Below are 21,267 nucleotides of genomic sequence, written 5' to 3' on the forward strand. Positions count from 1 at the left end.
CGTTTGATTTTATATCTTGTAAAATAGTTTTTTTGATGCTCGCGTTCCAAGTCTATTGGAAGGGGGCAAAGGCTTTAATTGGCCTCTCAAAATGTCATTATTCATGAAATTTAGTCCTCTCAAAATTTTGTTTTTCTAACTGTGTGAGAGGCAAGAGAAGAAAAGCATAAGGCTTGTTTAGATATGCTTTTAAAAGATTCAAAAGCGCTTTGTAATGAGTAAAGCACTTCTGTTTGAAAAACCGGTCGTTTGACAAATATTTTAAAAGTGCTTTTTGTTGGAAATAGAAGCACTAAAAAGCATTTTCCAAGAAGCACATAAGAGGTGCTTCCTCCTAAAAGTGCTACACATGGTAAACAAAGGAAGCACTTTGCTCCTTAATGAAACCTTTTCAACTACAAAATTATCGCTATGTTTTAATGGGATTTGTTATTAGCACTCCATTTGGCACTCCAAACTTTCTATAATTAAAAAGAAAAGTACACTTGTGAGGAGTGTAGAATGAGATTTTTTGAGTGCTAATAACAATTCCCTATATTTGGAAAGTCTAAATTGACATTGAACTTCAAAAAACATCAAAACTGCCATTACCAATATTGTCTAGGGTTCTACGTTGTCAAATGAGAAAACCCAAAGGATTTTCCTGTTCTGATTAGTTTGGAGCCTGGAGCAGTCATTGTGGTCATCTCTTCGTCTCCATCTCCCCCAAATATCTCTACAACTTCATCACTTGAATTTTTGTAGGGGTATGCCTCCTACCTGTTATCTTAATTTTGTATGTTGTTTGGAGCTGCGTGTCCTGCTTCATTTTTTTGCTGCTTTTTGTTTTAAATTTCTTAGCTTTAATTTGTGCCTTTTGAGGGTCATTTTCAGCATGTCTAACGAAAGAAAGAGTGCATATGTGACTACTCTGTTGCAGACATGGATGCATAATGGCATCTAAGTGATAGTTCAAAGATTGTGATTGTTAGTTTTTTGCTATGACTTGTTTGCTGCCATGATGACATATTTGGGAGATTGTGAAGGTTTTGTAAATCTAATGACCGATTAGGTGATACTATTATGGTTAGGGATGACTACTTTTTGTTGATATTATGATGTTTAGGCAGGTTATGAATATTTAAATAATATTACGATGTTTCGGCACATTATGAATATTTTGTTGATAATATGATGTTTAGGCAGGGTATGACTATTTTGTTGATAATATGATGCTTAGTTAGGGTATGACTATTTTGTTTAGATAGGTTATGATGGCTAGGCAGATGTACTTAGATGTAAAATATTGACTCTAATGAAGTTATTTGGAGTTTCCTACTCTTTGCTTGTTCCTAATGTTTTTTGTTCATTTATTTACTTTTATACAAAATTTACATAGTGAAGATCTCCTTAGTTCATAGCGAATCAAGTTTTTTGGATTTGATGGTAAAAATAGTTCCTTCTAAATCATTCACATTATGTAACAAAATATATCCCGAAAAGTGTTAAAATTGAAAATGTTCCTAGCAATTTATTTTCACCTCCTTCTAGCTCATTCATGTTATAAATAAGAAACTATAAATTGAGTGAGAAAATTTAAATATTGAAGTAAATGCTTAAATTTATAAAGAATAAATAAAACCATTTTAGTTTGTCTATGAAATAAAAATGCAATTTGAGTTCTTTTTGGTATTATATATTATGAGTGAGGATCCCCACCTGATTCTCTTATCCTCACATGACATCCATTCATCGTATGTCGTGCGGTTAGAAATTATTGTAAATTTTTTTATTTAAAAAAAAAAATTGAATATAAACGATACCTAACGAAAACTGGTCACACGATATACGATGAATAGAAGTGATTGGGGGATCCTCGGGATCCTCACAAACATGATCCGGCAAGGATCCTCTTTTATATATTATATCAACTATTATTAAAAAAAAAAGGCATATAAACTATAAAATATTTGATTTGGGACAAAGGAATTTTAGTAATCATACTGGTTTATATTCTAATTTTGTTGAATTAGTAAACAACTTTATGGAATCAATACTATTTTTATTCTAATTCCAAAACATTTAAGTAAACAGCTTTAATAGTAATCCGATTCTAACTCTTTCTCATTCTAATTTATCCTTAATTCAATTCTCCTTGAGCCATTAGATTTTCTCTTCTAACTTCCATAGATTGTTAGGACCCATAGTCTATTGGGCCATGGTCCTTATACATTCGGCACTTGGCCCATTTTACTTTCTGAATTCTAGGTCTTTTGAAGGATAAAGCCGTTAGGGCGTAGTAGGTTTCTATTCCCTCCCAGGGATATTTTCCTTTTTATCTCTGTTTCTGCATTTCCTATCTTTCACGCATTCGCGGTCTCCCAAACGGCCCTTATACGCTGCGTTAATATCCGCCAAAATCTTCCTTGTAGTTTATTTCAGATTTTAAGAAGGAGCAAATTAAACAATTGTTAGCTATGGAGGGCACAAACAATGGAGAAGGTAAAACTAGTTGACAAAGTTGTATTTGTACCAGACAAACTAACCTTACCCTAGTTGTGTACATAGAATCACTATCTTTCTTTGATCCTCCAAGAAACGGGATGAGCTTTTCAACATTGCGAATAAAACTAGTTTAATGAGGATATCGGATCCTCCTCTGCGTTTGATGTTGGGTTATTCTAAAAATCTCCGCCTAGCGGTGCCTAGGTCCTAGGCGGTTGGTCATTACCTTGATTAATTTCTAAGAATTTGAAAATTAAGGATTGCAACTCTCACTTAGATATAAAATAGATGACTTTCATTTTGCATTTTATTTTTTCAATAAATTGTAAGAGACTTGTTGAATATTTAAATGAACACACATTATATCTTTGTTCCCCATGTTTTCATCATGTTCTAATGCTTTATAATATATATGTTATTCTATTTTGCAGATTATGTATCCCAATAAAATTATGTATTTTTAAGTGTAAGTAGATATTTATTTATATGACATATAATAAATTTACTCAAATCCGCATTCTCCATCTAGGCCCCCGCCTAACCATCCGACTAGCAGCTAGCGTCTTTTAAAATCTAGGTTAAAAGTGTCCAAGAAATGCATATCCTTCTTTTCTCTGAGGGCCGAGAAATGCGTACTGTTAGTGTTACACTCCCTTTCCAGATTCATTAAGATCTATTATGCTCTTCTGCGCATCATAAGTTCATAACACAAAAAGCGCACAGGTTGAGACATACACACATCTCATCTGGTTAAATCTAAACCGCTCACACGTGAAAAACAGTGCGTGAAAGAAAATTTCCGCTATTTAGCCTATCTAATGGAGTGGTCAAAATATGACTTACTTCGAAATTGCCATAGCAACCGCACTAAAATTACTACACAATTATTCACCTAAGAACATAAAACATCAGAATACAAGCTGTGAAATTCTGTAGTAAAGGTTTTCGTAGAAGGAACATATCATCTTCAAGTTAGATTTTGGGAGAAAAGACGGTAAATCCTTAAAATTTAAATTTCAGCTGTTCCAAGCTCACAAATTCAAAAGGTTTATATCAATAACGAGCACGTTGAAAGCCACTTACAGTTACAGCGATGCTCACTAGAAAGAAAGGGAAAAAAATGTAAGAGGGGTAAAATCAAGTTACATGCAGGTAGGTTGATACCAATCATAATAAAACCTGCTACATCATACTAACATGATGAAATAAGGCAATGAAATGGCTCCACCCTCAAACGTCATACTCTTGATTCCAATGCCAAAAGTATCTTCTTCCTTGGGCCCTGAAACCCCCAGATGGAAAAGGTTAGCTCAAAGCTGGGAAGCCGAAACTCATCTCATTAAACGTTAAACTCAAATTGCTTGTACATTGTCACGATTGCATTATGCATCACCAGAAATAAAAGGAGACTTAAAAATAGTTGAACTGTTTGAATATTATAAAAGCTGTCTGTTCACTGAGACATAAAGTATGATGAGACTAATGTTCCTTTGATCTAGCGTTATAAAAGCTGTATTTAAGTAAAGCGAATAGTTGCACTGTTTGAAACAACTGTAAGGTAACATGATTAGTTTCAGGTCAAACGAACAAACAACGTCCTCAACGTAATCGATGTAAGCCCTAATTGGTGTTTGAAATTCCATTTTTGATTTTAACCTCCAAGACATCCAACTGATGTTAGGAAAGCAACTACTGTTCAACCCTGCAACACTATTAGATTTTCACTAGACTATTGTAAGGATGGTATGCTTTATAATAAATGAATTGTATTCAAAATATCTTCAAAAATCTTATATACCACTCTTGCATGTTGAAACAGAGGCTGTACAAAGTTTTCTGACACCCACCCAAAACCAACATTTAAACTAGTAAACTATCATACTTCAAATCACAAGAGCATACCATAGTTTCAGTAACAATTTACTCAAAGTAAAATAAATATGGATTTCTTAGTTTCTGAAAACAACTAATAAGCATAATATATTGGCTAACGGATCTGATATTGTAATTCATGTTTCAAGAATTCTATCTGGGAATAAGGTTGAGTTTACCATTGGTATTCCTAGAGCCTTGAGGTCCTCATCAGTCATGTGCACAAGAGCTGTCATATCAACCTGTATAAACACATGGAATTTAGCACTCGAAGGTAATGAATACTTTGTCAAAGGCAGGTGGTGGAAAAATAAATAATAGAAGCCCGTAATCTTGCTTACTTCCTCTGCCTGAAATGTGATGGAGTATTTTTCAAGATCCAAGGATGTCAAAAATTCATCCACTGATGGACCAGCCTGCACCAAAAGAGGCACGAGTCATGACATTAAGAGGCAACTGTCGTAATGAGTGTGTGTTTGTGTGTGTCACAGGATGGGATATCGGAACATTGACACCCAATACCTCAGTCAAGAAACAAAATGATTTCCTTTTATGCCTACTTAAAGATATTGCAATGTAACAATACCCATATACCACCAATTATGACCCACTTTATGAAATGATTTTCTTCCTCTCATGCCGAGTATTGGAAAGAAATCTCATTCTTAATTATTTATTTATTAAGGAGCCTGTTAGAAGGTCCAACCCTTCAGGCCACCCTTTCGGGATTAAAATAAAGTATTAAAACCGATTATTCATTCTACATCAAGACAATTTTTAAAACCAAGTTCTGATAAAAGCTCATAATTCTATGTTATAAAATCAACCCAATAACTGCTATATCCACACTATTCCCCAACCCATCCCATTGTGGCCCCTTAAACAAATAGAAATAAAAAAAAAAGATATGGAAAAGAAAGCAGGGTCAATACACATCTCAAATCAACATATTATATACCGTAAGCGAACTTCCCTCTTGGTGAAACACTTTAAACGTCTGAATTTTTTCTACTTGAGCAACGTTTTAAAGATAAACCTAACTATATTTAAAGGTTATTGATGTAGAGGGCAATATCAAACATAGCCAGTGTAAGTATGTGTGTGATTAGTTGCTGGTATGAAATTTAAAGAAATAAAACACTTCATGCCTTCTGTGAAGCCTTCTTTCTAGAAGCTGGGTTGGCAACTTTTTTACTCTCTGCTGCAGGGGTGCCAACAGCAATACTTCTCCTGGCTGGTTTGGCAGCCTCCACTTTCGGTTTTGGTGGATCAGTGTTCATTGGTTGTGGATTCATAGTACCAGATAGCCTTTCGCGTAGGTCCCTTACACCTGAAATGGATTGAGTTCCACTATTTTTGAAAACTTTCCTTTGAAGCTTCAATCGAAGGTCTCGAGCATCAACTTTCCCACCTTCACAAGATATTAACACATAGTCAGCAACCAAAGAAAGATGACTCAATGGCAAAAAGCAATAGCTGCAGATTTCATTGCAGGTGAAAGTGTCATAGTCCATACTTGAAACTTGAGGATCATCCTCGTATAGATCATGCTCCCACTTGTCATCTTGTCTCTGCCTGCGAAAGGATATGCTATCAACTCAATTATGAAGCTTTCTGCACTGAATGCCCTTAGTCCAATCAAACACTAACAGTTCACACAATGTAACTATTCAACAGACAGCACCCTCTGAAGTTCTGGACAAGATGTATATGCACCATATGGGTTAAAGCATCTGGTGAAGGCCAAATTGCAACATCAAATGTAGTATCTTTGTAACCCACAATGATTTAATCAAGACTGAAACACAACAAGAGCTCTCACTGAAATCTTCAAAATTCATCAACGAGAACCTGACTTATCACGCATTGTATCGGTTCATTTCAACAAATACTAAATCAACTGTGCTAACAATGTTGCCACACAATTCCGTCTTATCAAAGATCTAATTCATACGTAAGTAAGAGTTCACAACTTTCACTACTAGAAACACAAAAAAAAAAACTTTTTGTACTAAAAGATGTGGAGTCAAGTGGTAGAAATAGGAAAAATGGTAAAACAAGGAGTCAAATGGTATCCAAATTTGATTCCATATACTACTTTGTAAGGAGTCCTCATTTCTATGAAAAGGAGATCAATGGAGATGAACACCAATTCACTTGTTTAGTTTTTTTTATTGGTATTGATAGCAGTGCTGCTTGTAAAAAAATGGCGTTGACAACAATGCTGTAAGCCTGTAATCCAGCATTTTGAAAATATAAAACTGGTGTGGACTGTTACTTGCATTATCGTATCGGATTTGAACTAAAGTATTGGTAATCAATATCCAAACTTTTCTGTTTATATGGATGCTATCAGCATTATTATCTATTAAAGTTGCCAACACAACACCGAGAACAAATTCATGAAATTTTCCACCCAGTTTGACTATCCATACAACTCCAACTCCAAAAATTCACATTTCTATCAATCGAGCGCATCACAAAAACCGTTCTACAACATACAAAGCAAAAGAGCAACAAAAATCACACTCACAAACACAATTCAAACCCAAAACAAGCATATAATAAACCCGGTACAAACTAAAGCAAAATCCACAAACAACCACATGAAATCTGTGGCATCAATTTATTCTTCAAAAAACAAGAAAAGGGTAAGGAAGAGAAAGCGAACCTCTTTCCGGCTATTTGTCTACGGCGACCAGAGTCATCCCTGAAGCTGCCAATGAGGCGGTCCTTTGCGGACAACTTGTTATCAGCTCCCTCTCGATCAGCATACATCTTCCTTATTACTAATTACTAGAAACCCTAAATCCCAACTCCTAACTCTCACTTGAACCCTAACGGGTAAGAAAAAAATGGGGAGCAACCTACCACTCCGGAATTTGAAATTCTAGAGAGACATGGAGAAGGAGGGAAGGGGGAGAAATTTGGAAAACCTTGACCTTCGTTTTATCAACGAGACAAGAAGCAATTTGATTTTGGAAGGAATTGAATTACAGAGAGAGAGAGAGAGAGATTTGATTGGAGACGGAGCAACCCGCTTCAGCTGCAATATGGGGAATTTGTACGCCGTCACTTGATTTTTCGGGTTTCGGGTCTCGGAATCTTCGATTTTTCGAAGCGGTTTTCGGTTCGGCGCACGATTGGTGAATTAGTGCTGTTAAACGCACCGTGTTGACGAAATACCGCGCCTTACAATAAAATTAAATTTCCCTTTAAATTAATTTTGGAAAGTTATGTCATCAAAATACAGCTTTGAAAAAAAAAAAAAAGGTTGCTTTTTTGGAGTATGTAGACTCTACTTCTGTTTTTTTTTTTTTTTTTAATGCTTTCTACTATCGTTGACAATAGTTTTCTAAAAATAGTTTTTTTGTTTTACCAAATATATTTGGTGTTTCAGATTTTTTAATGATTTCCAGTTTAACCTCGGCCATCATTCTGAGATGCTGCTATCTTCATATTTTACACTAAATTTATTTTTTATTTTTTATAAATAAACGATATTATCTACACTAAGGGGAGTGGGTGGGCTTAGCCTTATAATGAGATAGTAATAATGTGGTTCAAATTCACCTTTAGAGAGAAACGAATCTAAGACCTCTCACTTACAAGTGAAAAAAAATACTACTAAACTGTAGTACTAAATGGTTTACACTAAATTTATCTATCTATATTATTAAGGTAGAAGGCCTTATGGTAAGACATCCAAATAATGACAAAGTTTTCGCTTTGATTACAGACTATCATAAATACAAAAAGTGAGGACCAGGTGGTAAAAATGTTAGTCAAGGGATGGCATTAAATGATTTTTTTACCATCTTAACTTGAGTTTTTTTTATTTTTTTTATTTTTTATTTTTTAGATAAAATATCACTTTCCTTTCTCTCTCTGTAAGAGACCTTCTCTATGTGTGAGGGTTAATCTCATCGATCTGTGTGAGTGGTTCCCAATCGAGTCCAATTTCGGTGCCTCCGATCCTAGCTATGGCTGGGATCGATGAGTTTTCTTTTGTTTCTTTTTGCTTCTCTTTCTCCTCTTCCATCTACTGTTTTCTTCACTGGTTTTATGGGCCTATTTGCCTTCTCTCCCCTCTGCTGTCTCTCATCCATATTCATCCAATTTCCAAGCTTCAGTCACCCTTTGTAGCAATTTGTTGCAATGTTTTGAATTGGTGTGCTGATATCGGTGAGGTGAGGCTTTGTTTGGGGTGTGACTTTGGCTGGATCGACATGCACAACTACTGTTTTGGTGGTTGTAGCGGTGGCTATGGCGGAAGACGCAGCGGCTCTAGTTGTTTATGTGTTTTCTTTGTTTTGGTCTCAACTTTTGGTTGGGCCTTTGTTGTTTGTTTGTGTTTTTGTTTTTAGGCCTCTATGTTGTAGTGTTTGTTGTTGGTAATGCATGTTATCTTTGCTTAAAAAAAAAAAAAAAAAAAACTTGAGTTTTTTTAATTGATCTTTTCCTATATTTGATTTATAGGCCTCTTGAGTTGTGAATTATGGACAAAAAAAAACAAATAATTTGGATTAAAAGAAAGAAAGTTTTTTGTCGATAAACTCATACCAATCAAAATCAATCGAATATTGATTAATATGTAATCGAACACAAGTTGAAAATAAAAACGACTCTTCTACTCAGATCAATGCGCTTGACTTTTGGATCAAGTCAAGTGCGTGGAAAAACATTCATCATTAACATCTTTTGCCTTTAGGGTCTACAAAGTGGATTCCCAACGGTTTTAAAAACTGCCTTTCAACTCTTTACTATACATGTCCACTCAAAACTCAGGGCTACGACCCAACTAGATCGTGTCCCTAATGTTCTACTACAGCCTTCAGAGTCCTAAATGTAAGAGGAACCGATCTCCTGGGTTCAATTGCTGCTCTATAGCCTATGTGTTTGTGAAATAAATACCGAGTTGCTCATGCATTTGTGATGGTTTCTGTGTAGGGTCCTCAAAATCGAAGGCGATGGTGATTATGCGTGACTGAAGAAACCGGTGCTCATATCCGCTGGGGAAACGGGCAGCGCAAGAAGCGTGGTGCACAGATCTCAGCAATCCGAGCTATAAAACTTCGTCCCTGACTTTGTTATTCTTTTTTCTTTTCTTTCCTGGATCTGATAAAATACAAAGTCGTGGATTTTTTAATAAATATCTTCATTTCGGTGCACTGAAAATTTGTTTCATGCATATTAGAAGGATCTAGGAGAGTGTTTGTCCCTGTCCTGCATCCATGAATTTGGCTGAATGAATTGGATCAGAACAATGCCTTACCACACCCCTCTGCGCTGATTGGATCCCTGAAATTGTAATATGTAATGTGAGAGGGAGTGAAGATTCCAAGTAGTGCAGAGGTCTTTGCAGCAATTCCCACCGTAACATCTTCGAAACTCATTCTCTGATTTTATGCAGAGGTCTTTTTAGCAACCTCACACAGCACATGATCAAAATGTTGTGTTTTACATGTTATCCGCATGCACACAATATTATCAACAAAGAAATATTTGTAGGTTGTCTCAACAGGGAAAATTATAGTAGAGATGATTTGCAGGTATCAACAAATGCAATTAGATTGTAATATGTTCTTGAAACTTAAATTCGTAAAATAAAAGTCACGTATTCATATCACTCTACCAAATTTTGTACGTCTACAAAATTGTGATTTAAATTTTGGGATCATTTAGTAACCACATCAGCTCAAAATTAAAAAGGCTCTAGAGTAAAAGTATGTCTGCATTTTCTTCATCATGCTTTCTTGAACATATCAAGCTTGCCAAAAATCCGTCATCGACCTTTGCTATGTAGATATACTTGTTTGTTTCGCCTTCCACCTCAATGCATTTTAGTACAATACTAAAGTTAGTGAATTGAAGCTCTTTCAGTTCACGAACAATCCTTGCTTGGCCAGGTATTTTGTCCATCGAAGAGCCTTCAATGTATGTTACCAATCTGATATAGTAGTCCCCTTTAAATTGGTCAACGAATGTCCATCCCTTCTGATAACGCCCCCTCTCCTAAAAAATAACACTATTAAGTATGATTAAGTTCAAGAGAAAAATTTATTAAGCAGAGAACATATAAGGTGGCATACCCAAGCCAGGTTATTATTTTTTATTCATCAATGTCATTTAGTTTGTAGACGATAAACATTGATTTCACCATTGTATCTGGTAACTTGTCCGAAAATTGCGAATACAATTTTATCACGCTGTCATTGAATATGGTGTCTTTTTCGTTGGATTTCACAAGTATCATTGTCAAATCAAAAGTAGTGATAATTAATAGACTAATTGAAATTATAATAGGATTCTAATAGTGTCCCCGAATCAGTAAAAAACAAATTAGTTATTCAATAAATTAACACTAATTTGTTTTTAACTGATTTGGGGACACTATTAGAATCCTATTGGACTTTCAATTAGTCTGTTAATTATCACTACTTTTGATTTGACAATGATACTTGTGAAATCCAACAGAATAGACACCATATTCAATGACATCGTGATAAAATTGTATTCACAATTTGGACAAGTTACCAGATATAATGGTGAAATCGGTGTTTATCGTCTATAAACTAAATGACATTGATGAATAAAAAATAATAACTTGGCTTAGATATGACACCTTATCTGTTCTCTGCTTAATTAATTTTTCTCTTGAACTTAATCATGCTTAATAGTATTATTTTTCAGGAGAGGGGGTGTTATCAGAAGGGATGGACATCCGTTGACCATTAAAGGGGGACTACTATATCAGATTGGTAACATACATTGAAGGCTTTTCGGTGAACAAAATACTTGGCCAAGCAAGGATTGTTCCTAAACTGACAAAGCTTCAATTCACTTAACTCTAGTATTGAACTAAAATGCATTGAGCTGGAAGGCGAAACAAACAAGTATGTCTACATAGCAAAGATCGACGACGGATTTTTGGCAAGCTTGATATGTTCAAGAAAGCATGATGAAGAAAATGCGGACATACTTTTACTCTAGAGCCTTTTTAATTTTGAGCTGATTTGGTTACTAAATGATCCCAAAGTTTAAATCACAGTTATGTAGACATGTACAAAATTTGGCACAGTGACAGGAATACGTGACTTTTATGCCTTTTACCATTTTAAGTTTCAAGAACATATTACAATCTAATTGTACTTGTTGCTACCTGCAAATCATCTCTAATATTTCTTTGTTGATAATATTGTGTGCATGCGGCTAACATTAACATCTACATATACATGAGTAAAACACAACATTTTGATATGAGTTTCATGTGCCGTGTGGGGTTGCTAAAAAGACCTCTGCAGAAAATCAGAAGATGAGTTTCGAAGATATTACAGTGGGGATTGCTGCAAAAACCTCTGCATTGCTTGGAATCTTCACTCCCTCACATTTCATTAAATTACATTCCATGGCCAGGGCCAACAGTAGCACCCGACGGGACCTTCTTACAGTACGGGCAATTGTAACTGAAGTGCATATTGTACTTCAGACAAACTATACAGCGCCCAAAAGCCGCTTCTCCTTCGTCGCCATCTTTGTCTGTCCTTTTCTTCTTCTTCTTCTCTTCCTCTTCCTCTTCTTCTCCTTCTTGGATTCCCATCCTCACTAAAATCTCCAAGGGCAACAAGAAGGATTTGTTGAGCTCGTCAAAGGCTTCGGTACCTGTTTGCAGATCCATTAATGTTGTTAAATGATACAAATAAACAAGACTAGACGAAGAATACCGTACAATATCAAGACATGCAGTGCAGTGCATACGTATATGGCTCCGATCCATCTTGGCATTCATATAGAAGATAATATAATCAAACCAGGACACATAAGGAACAAATAACCTATAATTAAATTAAGGGAATCTCAAGTGCTAGGGTAGTCCGGGAAGCTGAATTTATCTTGCTACAAAATGAATACTAAGGTATAAGAGAACATGAACTGAGCCAATTATAGATATTCTCGACCGGACAATTAATTCCCAGCGAACTCAAATCATTTACTTTTATGTTCGCGTTGTCATTCATATACTGCTGCAAACTCAATTCATTGTAACTTGCTTACAATTATTATGCAGTAGAGATTGAATTCCAATATATATAAACATTACAGAGACGTTGAGAATTATATACTCCATTAGCCAAAAGAAAAGGTTGCAGATAATCTTACTCCCCCTCACAAATAAGTTAGCCCTAATTCTTACAAAATCAAATTAGCCCTAATTCCTACAAAATCAAATTAGCCTTCATTGTAACTCGCTTACAATTATTATGCAGTAGAGATTGAATTCCAATATATATAAACATTACATAGACGTTGAGAATTATAATACTCCATTAGCCAAAACAAAAGTTGCAGATAATCTTATTCCCCCTCACAAATTAGCCCTAATTCTTACAAAATCAAATTAGCCTTCATTGTAACTTGCTTACAATTATTATGCAGTAAAGATTGAATTCCAATAACAGAGACGTTGAGAATTCGAATACTCCATTAGCCAAAAGCAAAAATTGCAGATAATCTTATTTCCCCTCACAAATTAGCCCTAATTCCTACAAAGTCAAATTAGCCCCAATTCCATCAAATTAGCCTACATTGTAACTTGCTTACAATTATTATGCAGTAGAGATTGAATTCCAATAACAGAGACGTTGAGAATTCTAATACTCCATTAGCCAAAACCAAAAGTTGCAGACAATCTTATTCCCCTCACAAATTAGCCCTAATTCCTACAAAATCAAATTAGTTCTAATTCCTTCAAAGTCAAATGAGCCTAAAAATCAGAAGGTATAAATATACTTGTCGGTTTCTTCTCTTCAACAAGCGCCTGCGCCAAGTCGAACTTCGATGCCCCGGCTTTCATCGTCAGATCGAGGTTGTAGGGAGCAAGGAACAAAATGCCGATAGTATCGGCGATATTTCACCGATATTATCGGTTTTTCAGGGTACCGATATTTTAATAGGTATCCAACGGGTTTTCGTCAAAATATCGCGATATTATCGATAATATCGCGATATTTCTGAAACTATCGCGATATTTTGGAACTGTGCTACTCGGAGAAGAACGCCGGAGCTGTAGAAGCTCCGGCCGATTACAAACGCAAACCTTAGACTCCGATCTAATTACCAACGTGAAGAGGAAAGAGAGAGGAGTAAGTTTATACCCTTGGTTCGCCGTGAAATGGTCGAAGGTGTTCGGAAAGCTCCTTAACAGTCACGGGTTCGCCAGAGTTGGGTGAGCTTTCCCCCGACCTGATCTCATTCCATAACACACACCCAAGCTTACCTAACCGGAGAAAATGAAGAAAACTCGTCGGAGGTTTCTGGGTTTCGTCGATCTTGCAGAGACAAGAGGAAGAGAGAGAAAGACGAGGTTTTGATGGTGATGCCGTCTACGGAACGATGGTGTGGGTGCCGTGTACTAGGGTAATCACAGGAGAAAGAGTGAGAGTGATGAGAGGGTTTCGAGAGAGAAGAGAGTGTGCAGAGAAGGAAAGAAAGAGAAAAAGAAAGAAAGGGGGTCTCGGGTAGGATCTGGTTGATCTCGGTGACGATGGTGATGAAGTCGGAGGAGGAAGAGGAGGAGGGGAGGCGGCGGAGGGAGAAGGAGTAGGAGGAAACGAAGAGGGTTTTGCAGGGGCGGAGATTGCGAAGAGGGAGATGAGGGCGATGAGGAGGTGGAGGGATCGTTGACTCGTTCTCTCTGTCTTCTCTTCTTTCTCGTTTCAATTGGCAATTTAGGGATTTAAGCAAGTTTCAGGCCCCCAAATCATCTACTTATATTGCCCTAAAAAACTCCAAGTAATTACAACATCGTATTAGAATTGTAATTGATCCTTGTTAGATTTGGTTTAGAAATTCTATGTAATTTAGTGATTGTTTCATATTAGGTTTAGATTTGAATTTTTTACTCCATTCAGATTTTAAAGGATTATAATAGATTTAAAAATTTATGAATTTTGATGAAGTTTAATAATTTTTAAAACTTTTATGTAAAATTTTAAGTGAATTCTCTCAAATTTTCAGGGAGCGATTTGAGAATGTTTAAAATATTATGTGAAATATTTCTAATTTTTTTGAATTTCCCAACTTTTTAAAAATCTCTTCGAATCAATTTCTAATGAATACATTTGGAATGTATGAATTTCTTAAAAATCATGATCGAATACCCCTTAAACTTTAAAGAATTACTTAAAATCCTGATTAAATGTCCTTAGATTTTTAAGGAGAATTAAAATGTTTATAAGCCCCAATTGGATGTACCGCTTAATTTAACTAATTGACACAACACAACAAAACCAGTTAAGATTACAAATTAACACAAAAGACTACTTGATGCGAGGTCATATCTAAAAAACTTGCCGCAATAAGCCCCAATTGGTGTGTTTAAACTTCTTTCATTAATTACTACATATTTTCTACACTCACAATGTTTGTCAGCTCGCTATATAATCAACTTGATAATGTTAAATCCATCATGCAATGCATTTCCTTCCAATTTTTTGTGATAAAACTAATAGATAATTGACTAAATAAACATCCTGCAAAGTTTCAATAAAAATTTCCAAATTTTTCTTACAATTTTCGTGGTTTCCATGTAATTTTTATCGATATCGATATTATCCCGATATTTCCATCGATATTTCCGTGTTTTCGGACTACCGATATTTCCGATATTACCGATATTTAATACCTTGGTAGGGAGAGATCGCACAGAAAGAGAGAGAAACTGTGAATAACATAAGACGTCTCATATAGTACTAATTACTATCCGGTGGATTTAGTCCTGAACTATCCTCAGTGAAAATTAAGTAATTAATTTTTTTCGGTAAAATAAGTCTCTAAATTTATTATAAATTGCTAATTTCATCCTTACTATTATATTCAAAGCTATTTTATCCAATTTTTCGTTAACTTAAGTCACTTGACACAGTTTAGAGTGTAATACCATCATTTTCTTGTCTATAAGTCCTTAACATTTCATATAGGTTGCGAATTTAATATCTAATTTACCCTCAAAAGTTACAACAACAACAACAACAACAACAAAGCCTTTTCCCACTAAGTGGGGTCGGCTATATGAATCCTAGAACGCCATTGCGCTCGGTTTTGTGTCATGTCCTCCGTTAGATCCAAGTACTCTAAGTCTTTTCTTAGAGTCTCTTCCAAAGTTTTCCTAGGTCTTCCTCTACCCCTTCGGCCCTGAACCTCTGTCCCGTAGTCACATCTTCGAACCGGAGCGTCATTCGGCCTTCTTTGCACATGTCCAAATCACCGGAGCCGATTTTCTCTCATCTTTCCTACAATTTCGGTTACTCCTACTTTACCTCGGATATCCTCATTCCCAATCTTATCCTTTCTCGTGTGCCCACACATCCCACGAAGCATCCTCATCTCCGCTACACCCATTTTGTGTACGTGTTGATGCTTAACCGCCCAACATTCTGTGCCATACAACATCGCTGGCCTTATTGCCGTCCTATAAAATTTTCCCTTGAGCTTCAGTCGCCTACGACGGTCACACAACACGCCGGATGCATTCTTACACTTCATCCATCCAGCTCGTATTCTATGGTTGAGATCTCCATCTAATTCTCCGTTCTCTTGCAAGATAGATCCTAGGTAGCGAAAACGGTCGCTTTTTGTGATCTTCGCTAGATTGCTCTGGTCATTAGTGTGGATAAGTATATAAATGGATAGAGATAGGAAAGCAAACACAAGATGTACGTGGTTCACCCAGATTGGCTACGTCCACGGAATAGAAGAGTTCTCATTAATTGTGAAGGGTTTACACAAGTACATAGGTTCAAGCTCTCCTTTAGTGAGTACAAGTGAATGATTTAGTACAAATGACATTAGGAAATATTGTGGGAGAATGATCTCGTAATCACGAAACTTCTAAGTATCGGAGTGTGGTGTCGTCTTGACTTGCCTTATCTGTCTCATAGGTAGATGTGGCATCTTCTCTGGAAGTACTCTTCCTCCATCCAGGGGTGGTATCTTTAACTGGTGGAGATGCACAAGGTAATGTATCAATTTCACTTGAAGCTTACTTGTAGTTTCAGGCTTGGTCAAGCGCGATACAAACCATGTAGTAGGAGTCCCCCAAGTCGCCGAGCTAGGGAGTCTGCTGAAAGAGGTGACAGACAAGGTAAGCAATCAGAGCTCCGACTGATTGTTCACCTTCTCCCCATCTTGCAGCAGCATGAAGGATAAAGAGAAGAAAAATGAGAAGAGATGATATGAGATACTTTTGCTTTTGAAGAAGTAACTTTCCACAGGCTTATTCTTGAACTGAGCTGGAGGGTTTTCTGGTTTCCTCCAGAGTATAAGGCCGACTGAAGAATTTGAGGGTCAAAACAAGTCCATCAAATCTAGAGTACGTTCCACCCTGCTGATATGGGATACTTTTGCTTTTGACAGAGTAATGGATGTATCGGCATGTGTGCTGTTACGCTTGTCTCCACATGCTTCCTTGTATCCTTCGCACTTGCCCTATCTGTTCCTCAAGCAGATGCGGAATCTTCCCTGGAAACATACGATGTTGAAGATGAGTACTCGAGAGCAATGCCAGGTAAGTAATCAGGTAAGGGGTTCCAGGCAGTCAGTTCCTGGCTGGAAGCTTGATTCCAAGTGCTGACTGATTGCTCTCTTTCTCCTTGTCTTGCAGGTAAAAACAAGGCCAAAGGAAAAGACAGGGAAAAAGCATGATATGGGATACTCTTGCTTTTAACCCTGATGATATGAGATATTCTTGCTCTAGTATAGCTTGTTTGCAGAGGTATATCGGGGGGAAAGAAAGCTGAATATTTCGAAAGGCTTCGTTGGGAGTGCCCTCTCAGATATGATGAAGGGTTGAGCATTTTTGCAGGTCTGCCTGTCCGTTGGGGATGGAGGTCGACATATATAGGAGTCTCCCTAACAAGTAGTAATGCTATTCCTTTACCCTGCTTGGTCATAGCACGGCAGTGGGAACTGCCAGTTTCACTTGTTTTAACTCTGTCAGAGCACTTTGAAAAAGTGGTATGTGGTATCTGGCTCTCGAGATTCGGAGAACGATGCCTCTTCGATTTTTGAGAAAGCAATCATGCTGGGGGTCTGGCTCTCGAGATTCGGAGAGCAGTGTCTCTTCGATTTTTGAGAAAGTAATCATGTTGGGAGTCTGGCTCTCGAGATTCGGAGGGCGGTGCCTCTTCGATTTTGGAGCAAGCAATCTTGTTGGGAGTGTTGTCTCGAATGTGAGTAAAGGTTGGGCATGTTTGCTAGTCTACCTTGCCACGAAGCACAAAGGTTGACACACAGGGACTTTCCAATTATCCAGCAATGGTACTGTTCCTTTACCCTCTCTTCGATTTTGAGAAAGTAGTCATGTTGGGAGTCTGGCTCTCGAGATTCGGAGGACGGTGCCTCTTCGATTTTGGAGCAAGCAATCTTGTTAGGAGTGTTTTCTCGAATGTGAGTAAAGGTTGGGCATGTTTGCTAGTCTACCTTGCCACGAAGCACAGAGGTTGACAAACAGGGACTTTCCAATTATCCAGCAGTGGTACTGTTCCTTTACCCTTATGGGTAATAATATGGTAGCTAGACCTTCAAAATTTATGTGTCTAAACTTTGTTAGTGCTGTTTCTTTGCTATTCTTTTACCTTTCTTGGTCAGAGCGATGTAGTGGGAGCTGCAAGCTTCACGTGCTCAACTTTGGCAGAGAACTTTGACAAAGTTATCTGTGGTACCCATGAGCTATTGTTGTGTGTGGGAAGTGGGTGATTGAACAGTAAGATTCATGTGCTTTCTACTTCACCAGAAGTCTTCGACAGAATGCCCATAATTTCTGCAAAGCTGAGTGTGCGTGTGACAGGTGCTGACAAGGCTAGAAAAGTAGGTGCCTCTTCGATTTCTGAGATCGGCCCTCGTGGTCTCTGAGCAGCCCAGCTTTTGAGAAAGCGAACGCCTCTTCAATTGATTCGGAGAACGATGCCTCATCGATTTTTGAGAAAGCAATCATGCTGGGGGTCTGGCTCTCGAAGATTCGGGGAGCAGTGTCTCTTCGATTTTTGAGAAAGTAATCATGTTGGGAGTCTGGCTCTCGAGATTCGGAGGGCGGTGCCTCTTCGATTTTGGAGCAAGCAATCTTGTTGGGAGTGTTTTCTCGAATGTGAGTAAAGGTTGGGCATGTTTGCTAGTCTACCTTGCCACGAAGCACAGAGGTTGACACACAGGGACTTTCCAATTATCCAGCAATGGTACTGTTCCGTTACCCTCTCTTCGATTTTTAAGAAAGTAGTCATGTTGGGAGTCTGGCTCTCGAGATTCGGAGGACGGTGCCTCTTCGATTTTGGAGCAAGCAATCTTATTGGGAGTGTTTTCTCGAATGTGAGTAAAGGTTGGGCATGTTTGCTAGTCTACCTTGCCACGAAGCACAGAGGTTGACACACAGGGACTTTCCAATTATCCAGCAGTGGTACTGTTCCTTTACCCTTGTGGGTAATAATATGGTAGCTAGACCTTCAAAATTTACGGGTCTAAACTTTGTTAGTGCTGTTTCTTTGCTATTCTTTTACCCTTCTTGGTCAGAGCAATGTAGTGGGAGCTGCAAGCTTCACGTGCTCAACTTTGGCAGAGAACTATGGCAAAGTTTTCTGTGGTACCCATGAGCTATTGTTGCGTGTGGGAAGTGGGTGATTGAACAGTAAGATTCATGTGTTTTCTACTTCCCCAGAAGTCTTCGACAGAATGCCCATAATTTCCGCAAAGCTGAGTGTGCGTGTGACAGGTGCTGACAAGGCTGGAAAAGTAGGTGCCTCTTCGATTTCTGAGATCGGCCCTCGTGGTCTCTGGGGAGTCCAGCTTTTGAGAAAGCGGGCGCCTCTTCGATTTCTGAGATCAGCCTTCGAGGTCTTTGAGCAGCCCAACTTTTGAGAAAGCAAAACGCCTCTTCGATTTCTGAGATCAACCCTCGTGATCTCTAAGCAGCCCAGCTTTTGAGAAAGCAAACGCCTCTTCGATTTCTGAGCAGGCGCCTCTTCGATTTCTGAAGCTCCGTCGAGTGCAGATTTTTATAGGGGCTGGCATTAAGTTCCAAAGCACACTTGAATCTCCACCAGTAGAAGCTTCATTCTTGCACTTCTAAGATCTTGATTTGTCCGACCTCTTCTCTCTTCAACACCTTTGAAAATGTCTGGCCCCTCCGACCGTCGTTTTGACTTGAACCTTGTTGAAGAGGCAGCCCCGCCTTCTCCAGACAACATATGGCGCCCATCCTTCGTCTCCCCTACTGGTCCTCTTACCGTTGGGGATTCCGTGATGAAGAATGATATGACCGCTGCGGTGGTGGCCAGGAACCTTCTCACTCCCAAAGATAACAGACTACTTTCCAAACGGTCTGATGAGTTAGCTGTTAAGGATTCGCTGGCTCTCAGTGTTCAGTGTGCAGGTTCTGTGTCTAATATGGCCCAACGCCTATTTGCTCGAACCCGCCAAGTTGAATCATTGGCGGCTGAAGTGATGAGTCTCAAACAGGAGATTAGAGGGCTCAAGCATGAGAATAAACAGTTGCACCGGCTCGCACATGACTATGCTACAAACATGAAGAGGAAGCTTGACCAGATGAAGGAAACTGATGGTCAGGTTTTACTTGATCATCAGAGATTTGTGGGTTTGTTCCAAAGGCATTTATTGCCTTCGTCTTCTGGGGCTGTACCGCGTAATGAAGCTCCAAATGATCAACCTCTGATGCCTCCTCCTTCTAGGGTTCTGTCCAGTACTGAGGCTCCAAATGATCCCCCTCCGGTGCCTTCTCTTTCTGGGGCTCTACCGACTGCTGAGACTTCTCCTAAGCAACCTTTGTGAAGGCTCCCTCTTGTGTGTTTATTTTGACTCATGTATATGTACATATTTGTAGCTTATCGGGGATATCAATAAATAAGTTTTCCTTCATTTCAACGTATTGTGTTAGATACACCAAAGCCTTCTTCGCTAAGTTCTTTGAATTTTCTTTTGTTGAAGCTTGTATGTTGAAGCTTTCTGAGTGGAGCATGTAGGTTGGGGTAGTGTTCCCTTAATTTTCCGAGTGAGGAAAACTTCTCGGTTGGAGACTTGGAAAATCCAAGTCACTGAGTGGGATCGGCTATATGAATCTTAGAACGCCATTGTGCTCGATCCTGTGTCATGTCCTTCGTTAGATCCAAGTACTCTAAGTCTTTTCTTAGAGTCTCTTCCAAAGTTTTCCTAGGTCTTCCTCTACCCATTCGGCCCTGAACCTCTGTCCCATAGTCGCATCTTCTAATCGGAGCGTCAGTATGCCTTCTTTGCACATGTCCAAACCACCGTAACCGATTTTCTCTCATCTTTCCTTCAATTTCGGCTACTCCTACTTTACCCCGGATATCCTCATTCCTAATCTTATCCTTTCTCGTGTGCCCACACATCCAACGAAGCATCCGCATCTCCGCTACACCCATTTTGTGTACGTGTTGATGTTTCACCGCCCAACATTCTGTGCCATACAGCATCGCCGGCCTTATTGCCGTCCTATAAAATTTTCCCTTGAGCTTCAGTGGCATACGGCGGTCACATAACACGCCGGATGCACTCTTCCACTTCATCCATCCAGCTTGTATTCTATGGTTGAGATCTCCATCTAATTCTCCGTTCTTTTGCAAGATAGATCCTAGGTAACGAAAACGGTCGCTCTTTGGTATTTCTTGATCTCCGATCCTCACCCCTAACTCGTTTTGGCCTCCATTTGCACTGAACTTGCACTCCATATATTCTGTCTTTGATCGGCTTAGGCGAAGACCTTTAGATTCCAACACTTCTCTCCAAAGGTTAAGCTTTGCATTTACCCCTTCCTGAGTTTCATCTATCAACACTATATCGTCTGCGAAAAGCATACACCAAGGAATATCATCTTGAATATGTCCT

The 21,267-nt window shown here is 38.3% G+C and overlaps 2 protein-coding genes and 1 long non-coding RNA gene across 4 annotated transcripts; 1 reads left to right on the forward strand and 2 right to left on the reverse strand.

The window, feature by feature from the left end:
* Positions 1-3,461: 3,461 nt before the first annotated feature.
* On the reverse strand, positions 3,462-7,548 carry LOC103422194 (uncharacterized). 2 transcript variants are annotated; one of them, XM_008360230.4, is made up of 6 exons: positions 7,028-7,548; positions 5,873-5,931; positions 5,505-5,767; positions 4,698-4,772; positions 4,536-4,598; positions 3,462-3,766 (listed from the first exon to the last, which is right to left on the reverse strand). In XM_008360230.4, exons 1-6 carry the CDS (start codon positions 7,132-7,134, stop codon positions 3,722-3,724), a joined length of 612 nt encoding a protein of 203 aa, XP_008358452.3. In that variant the 5' UTR covers positions 7,135-7,548; the 3' UTR covers positions 3,462-3,721. The 2 variants fall into 2 exon arrangements, with proteins under 2 accessions (XP_008358452.3, XP_017184139.3); XM_017328650.3 differs by having other exon boundaries at positions 5,873-5,946; positions 7,028-7,472.
* Positions 7,549-9,087: 1,539 nt separating this feature from the next.
* Positions 9,088-9,751, forward strand: LOC139188978 (uncharacterized). Its single transcript, XR_011572435.1, has 2 exons — positions 9,088-9,204; positions 9,307-9,751. It is a non-coding gene; the product is annotated as an uncharacterized lncRNA (long non-coding RNA).
* A 1,764-nt stretch (positions 9,752-11,515) lies between these two features.
* On the reverse strand, positions 11,516-13,275 carry LOC139188883 (uncharacterized). Its single transcript, XM_070806929.1, has 2 exons — positions 13,147-13,275; positions 11,516-12,018 (listed from the first exon to the last, which is right to left on the reverse strand). The coding sequence occupies exons 1-2, from the start codon at positions 13,208-13,210 to the stop codon at positions 11,756-11,758; spliced, it is 327 nt and encodes a 108-aa protein (XP_070663030.1). The 5' UTR covers positions 13,211-13,275; the 3' UTR covers positions 11,516-11,755.
* Between the last annotated feature and the right edge of the window lie 7,992 nt (positions 13,276-21,267).

This window comes from Malus domestica, chromosome 10 (genome assembly GCF_042453785.1).
Source record: "Malus domestica chromosome 10, GDT2T_hap1".
Classification (NCBI taxonomy): Eukaryota; Viridiplantae; Streptophyta; class Magnoliopsida; order Rosales; family Rosaceae; genus Malus; species Malus domestica.